At 38.8% G+C, this 6,481-nt stretch overlaps 1 protein-coding gene across 1 annotated transcript; it reads left to right on the top strand.

The window, feature by feature from the left end:
- The first annotated feature begins 3,489 nt into the window (after positions 1-3,489).
- Positions 3,490-6,028, top strand: SARC_05385 (hypothetical protein). Its single transcript, XM_014300748.1, has 4 exons — positions 3,490-3,722; positions 4,058-4,261; positions 4,469-4,639; positions 5,103-6,028. Exons 1-4 carry the CDS (start codon positions 3,567-3,569, stop codon positions 5,550-5,552), a joined length of 981 nt encoding a protein of 326 aa, XP_014156223.1. The 5' UTR covers positions 3,490-3,566; the 3' UTR covers positions 5,553-6,028.
- The last annotated feature ends 453 nt before the right edge of the window (positions 6,029-6,481 follow it).

Genomic DNA, 6,481 nt, shown 5'->3' with positions numbered 1-6,481 from the left:
TTATATATATATATATATATATATTATATACTATATATATATATATATATATATATATATATATATATATATATATATATATATATATATATATATATATATATATATATATATATATATATATATATATATATACAAACCTCAATGTCGTCATTGTTGTCTTACTCGTCGTCGGCGTCTTTATTAATTATTATATCCGGGTTCTTCTGAGCGAGGTTTTGGTACCAGTCGTCATGCAGCCAATTAGCTATTTCTTCTGCTTCTATCAGTCGCTGATCGAGAGGGCTGGAAAGAGGTGTAGTTCTTGGTAATCAGTACAGTCAAGAATGACTGTATTATGAATGAATTGATTATTTCAAAGAACAGATACGTACCCAAAGCTGCGTCCTTTTATTCGGCTTTAAGCGCAGTATAAATATCGGCAGAGAATATCAGAAGAGCTGGGCCTACTTGCTGTTGTAGAAATACGGCCTCCGGTCAGTCTAAAATATCCCGATCAAAACGAGAAAACTCATTGGGTTTTATGTGTATTTAAATTATTTAATTCAAGTTTTTTTTCTCTAATATTTCCAAATGGTTCTAAATTCACTTTGATGGCTCCAATAGCCTGAGTATTTGATATGACTCACTAACGTGGACCTATTTGAGACGATAGTAGATGTAGGATACTATAAACTAAATTTTGAAATCTTTGAAATACTACTTACAGGTTTTGGTCTTTCCGCCAATCTCCAAAATTCAATGTCTTTTTTCTTTTTTTAACTTTTCTTCAGATGTATTTACATTTATATTAGCTAATGTATCTACAATAACTTGACTTACGTTCTTATGTCTATCTACAAATTAGACATCAAACGATCATATTTTACATAGCCTTGTATTCTATTTCAGGTGATAGGGATAATATTGTTTATTCCAAAAGTGGCAAATATGTATGATACAATGTATGAACAGATGGTATGGCTCTCATAGTCGCTGTAGTGGTTCAGGAAAAATTGATGGGAAGAAGTGGTCAGTAAATTCCCGTTTGAAGCTTGGGCCAAGTGAGTCGACAATGGAAGATATGTGCTGAGTCAATTCGGGCCGGTGTTGACAAAACACTGTTACTTTCGAATGTTCCATATATTCGCTTGCTGACCTACTAAGTAGAGTACCCACCTCTGTGGTACGGATCGGGTCTGCGCCGTGTAGTGTCACGGAATGGGTTAGCGCAGAGTACGAAATACCGAGAAGGACCAGGTTATCCGTCATAATCCGGTCGAGAAGCGAGGATGGGGGTAAGCCAATAGGTGTAGATTGTGTACCGAAAACTAATACTTGACTGTTGTATCGGTAAAGATACTTTTTGCGGTGTACACGCTTATAGTTCGGCACTTGGGCCAAAGTCGCTTTACGTGGGCCCACAGGATGCGATTTTGGACAGGGCTCGGGCGTTAATAATTTTATAGTGACGGCTGTCGTATAGACAAGGTCTAAATAGCCTTCTATTTTTTAAATATGTAAAAAGAACATAGGAGGTTATGACGCTATGTAAAGCAGTTTAAAAAATTTCAACATAAATGTCCAGGGTGTTCAATTGTCCACTGCGTATTGACTTGCTACAGAGAGCGAGAGAGAGAGTATCTAGAGTACTAGTAGCAGTTAAATATACTGATGAGTGTAATCCACTGTCTGTTTACTCTATTTACATTGGTCAGTGTCTACTTTAGTGTCTCTGTATTTATGTAAATAAATACATTATAATACATACTCCCCGCTGCGTATTAACTTTATACAGAGAGCGAGAGCGAGAGTATCTAGAGTACTAGTAGCAATTAAATATACTGATGAGTGTAATCCACTGTCTGTTTACTCTATTTACATTGGTCAGTGTCTACTATTAGTGTCTCTGTATTTATGTAAATAAATACATTGTAATACATACATTGTCTGTATTTATGTAAATAAATATATTGTAATACATACATACTTCTCACTGCTTCTGAAGTTCTGCGGAAGAAAAATAAAATACCTTCAATCATTCATTGCTGCCTGACTGCCTGTAACCTGTTGGCTGATGCCTTTTTAATCACGAATGTCAGATTGTCAGGCTGTCAGCTCTTGGACTTTTGGTTTGCACTTTGAATCTTCATGTTCGAACTACATAATAAATAGTTTTATAAAGAAAATAAAATATGAATAAAAAAGTGTTTTATTTTAGAAGCCTATGAAAAGAGACCTGAGAACAAGGTTTACTCACCTCAATTTTCCTAATATAGACAATAGACATTTTACTCTATTTTAATATTTACATAAGTATGTACATTATTGCGTCTGATATTGGTTTTTATAAAAAAAACAATCACAAAACGAAAACAATAGCATAAATTAAAATACATCTTGACTTCTTGTGATTTGAGAGTTGAAGCTTTGAAACTTGAATGAAACCCCTTGGCTTGTAAAAATATATTTTGCTTTATTATACCACAAGTTTCAACTCTTGTTTTTGCTTTTTTTTTTATCAAGGTGAGCTCGGTTATTGCCTCTAGCAACCCCCCCCCCCCCCCGCCCCACAAAATGCAGTTTCGACTTTAGGCGGTTCGGATGTGCTACTTTGTTTAGGGTCCCCTAACCACCCCCTCTGGAATTTTTATTTTTATTTTTGGATTTTTGGTGCATTTTGCACTTTTAAATTTGTACATATAGGCACATTTTAATCCAATATAATACATTTTGGCCAACTATATCGTGTACGTCGAACTGGAATATCTGATGTCGTAAACGATTTACAAAAAAAATTAGAGCTCACTAGAGAGACCATTTATACTAAAGTCCCAAACACTTTGTAAATATCAAGCAATATCTTTTTCAAATACAACAATCTTAGGGTTTGAGAATGTACCTCAAACTAGGGCAAAACTAGGATTCAATGTCGATATCGTAATTTGTTGTCCCCCCCCCCCTTGTATTTGGGCTCAAAATAAACCCTAAAACAAAGGAGTACATCCGAAGTTCCGAACCGCCCTTTTAAAATACAGTATCTGTTTAAAAAAAAGAAAAAGGACCAAGGGCATTAGGGCCAGCTACTAAGCACAAAATTTAATTAACCGCACAGACAATAAATAGTTGAATCGTTGATAGATATAAAAAATATAATAGTTCTGCGTACATCATTGGTCGCAATAAAAACAAATAAATGGCAAATATTTGTCCACCTAGTAGTAGGCGCCAAACAGCCTGAAATTGATGAAAATTGCTCACTGGTTGGCGGCTGCAATGCTGCAATCTGCATAGTGAAATGTTGCCTTTTTATAGAATGTAGGCTATGAAAAGGGGGATTACTGAGTACTGACTACTGAGACATGTGAGTGTAAACTTGTGCAACAACTGATCCTGTTCACAAACGACTTGTCACTTTTTGTGTGGAAGTTGATCTTCCTTCAGAAGTTCATGCTAGGCGAGGGATTTATAAATATTTGCTTTATTTTAGTTAAAAGGACGAGGAAGGAGAAGACTTTCGTCACTAGTTACTTCGTAAGTTGTTCATTACTACTTTAAAAGGTACTTGTACACAGACAATCGCAAAAATGGGTCACGGTATGAGTTCAGAACTTTCCTTCAAGAAATGGGGTGGGCACGCAGCAATAAGATCATACTCAGCGGAATTTATTGGCATGTTTTTCTTTCTCTTTGTGACCATCGGAGTGGTCTGCTCGTTCTACGGCGCCTTAGCAGCGAGTGTGGTAAGTTATTAAGATCAATAATTGTCGATACAAATTTATGTCCCTGCCTTTGCTATCCTGTGGAGTCGTTGTTCTCTCGTTATACCATTTGTCAACTATTTTATGTTGGTTGACAGTGATTTATTTGGTTTAATGTTTTGTGCTTCGCTCGTGGTGAGTTCGTGGTCTGTATTTATTAATAAAGACTCGTGCTTCGTGGCCGTGTTTATGTTCGATTTTGTTGTGCCTTGCTATTTAAATCAACCGCAAAACACGTGTTCCGTCAAAATGCAAACGTGTCAAGCGTGGTCTAGCAATGGCGCCTCGAACTGACATTTTCTTGAACAAATCTGTAGGAGGATTTACTGCCACAGGTTTTTAGTGGTACGGAACGACAAGTGGATCCGGCGTATCAACCACAAGTCGGTGGGAAGTATGCTTTCAATACAGCCATGGTGCTCACTATCGCTTTCGCGTTCGGAATGTCAATTATGGTGCTGGTTTTCTCGATTGCACATATAAGTGGCGGTCACCTGAATCCAGCAGTTACTATGGCTATGGTGAGTGTCCGCTGGAAGTTGCGTGAGGTTTTCAATGTGATCATTTGCGCTCGTTTCTATTTCTTCAATGTGCTTGTTTTCAATTCTTTGGTCACAATCTATCGAAGGATCACTCTACATAGGTTAAATGAATCTTGGCGCGCATATAAAATTCAGTGTCGAAACCTAACTCGTACTCTTCTTCTTTTTCCTCTCTCTTCTTCCTAGATTTGTTTCGGTAAGATCAATGTCATACGAGGCATAGGGTATATTATAGTTCAAACCCTGGGTGCCACATGTGGTGTAGCCATGGTGGATGCTTTGTGGCCAAATCAAGTTACCGATGCTGTTGCCTTTGGTGCTAACGGATATGACCACAATGTTACCAGCACTGCTCAGGTATGGAAGCATTTTATTGAAAATATATGTGGCATAGTGTAGTCAGTGATGGGTATTGCAATTTGGGTTTGTGAAGTAATTAATGGGCGTTCTCCATCATTTGGGGAGTATATGAAACCAATTACTCATTGGTCGCATGGCACAGTTAGTAATGAGATCGCATCGCGGATCTATTCAGTTCGTCTTGGCGGCAAAGCGTTGTTATTGATGGGTATTGCAACCTTATGGGATGTCAGTATGCATATCGAGCATAGCCACTCATTGGCTGTATAAGTGCCTGATATACAGTGGAGAATGTGTAATCGTGAGCTTGACAAGGTTAATCGTGACAGTACGGTGTGACAGTACGGTCAAATGGCAAATTCGATGTTTCAAGCAGTTGTACTTAAAATGCATTTACAATCGTGATGTAAACTAACTGTACACATTCTCTATCCCCCTCTCTCCGCTTATTTATAAATAGGCGTTCTTCATAGAGTTCTTTGGTACTGCCCTGCTAGTCTTTACCATTTTTGGTACTGCAGTTGACCCCAGAGGATCCGAATTCGCGCATCACAACGCCCCTATCGCTATTGGCTTCGCAGTGTTCCTAGCACATATTATGATGATTCCTGTTACAGGATGTGGAATCAATCCAGCCCGTAGTTTTGCATCAGCTGTGGTTTCAGGCTCTTGGGACGATCAGTGGTTATACTGGGTAGCGCCACTCTGTGGTGGACCATTTGGAGGTGCACTCAACTACTTCGCGTTCCAATGGAAGAACAACCCCGAGGACGAGGCAGGTATTATGGCCGCCGGAGCTCAAGAAGGTGACCCCGAGTTGGCAGAACGTCACACGCCAGCAGCCGTGGCCGGGCAGGAGTCCACAGTGGGTGTACAGAGCACCGCCCCTGTGACTACCCGCTCGAAGTAAACTGTGAAGCGTCAGATATCAATAACGCGAAGGGTTGAGTTTGATAGTGATACTTAAAAAGTATAATATAGGATAAGGTATAGAGAGAGGATTGCGCTCACAATTGCACTCCCGAAGAAAATCATAATGGATGCCAGGGTACGAATAGAATGAACTCATCCGAACACGGACGAGAACTTCTGCTGGATGGTATCTTACTCAATCAGAGTGTGCATATGCCGACTGCCAGATCTTAGCATCCCTCGAGTGCTCCAGTATTCTCATGCCCAATTAAACTAAGAGGTCACACGGGTATCCCATGAAACTGTATTGCGGCGCGGAATACGCGGTAACATACATCTGCGAGCATCACTAGGTTGTGGAGATCACGCAAGCGAAGCGGACTTCAAGCGCAAGTGAAGGCAAGACCTGTGCCTAGTCGAAAAATTAAACACATGTACAGCAATCACTTTCAGAAAATTAATTGGAAATTGGGAACAAATAGTCAATTCAAACTGGAGAAATAGATGTGATCGAACTGGAGATTACAAAGTATATGCTTGTGGAATTGAATAATACCAACGTTTATCAACGTATCGTCATCTAAAATAAGGCTGCAAAATCCAAGAAGCAACCATCTAAAGAAAAGTTGGTCGGGTTTTTGTCAAGATAATTACAATATTTAGAAATATTCAGTAACATTCAAGGAGCTGCCTTTTTATTCAAGAAGCTATCATATACAACTATTGTGATGCATGTGAGATGTGATGCGGTGTGATGGGCATGCATGTAGGTTTGATGTCGAGAAGTATCCACAAATTATCTGAATTCAAAAAAATAGGCAATCATTATGGTAGCATTTGCCTGTCTGTCATAGGTGGTCGTGTAAGTCAGTCTTTATGATTGTTAAATGTTGCCGCGGAAGTAAGTGCTTATATTTGTTAAAGGTT

Source organism: Sphaeroforma arctica (genome assembly GCF_001186125.1).
Source record: "Sphaeroforma arctica JP610 unplaced genomic scaffold supercont1.341, whole genome shotgun sequence".
Lineage (NCBI taxonomy): Eukaryota > Ichthyosporea > Ichthyophonida > Sphaeroforma > Sphaeroforma arctica.
Note: the sequence above shows the minus strand (reverse complement) of the source record. Positions and strands in the feature narration are given on the sequence as shown.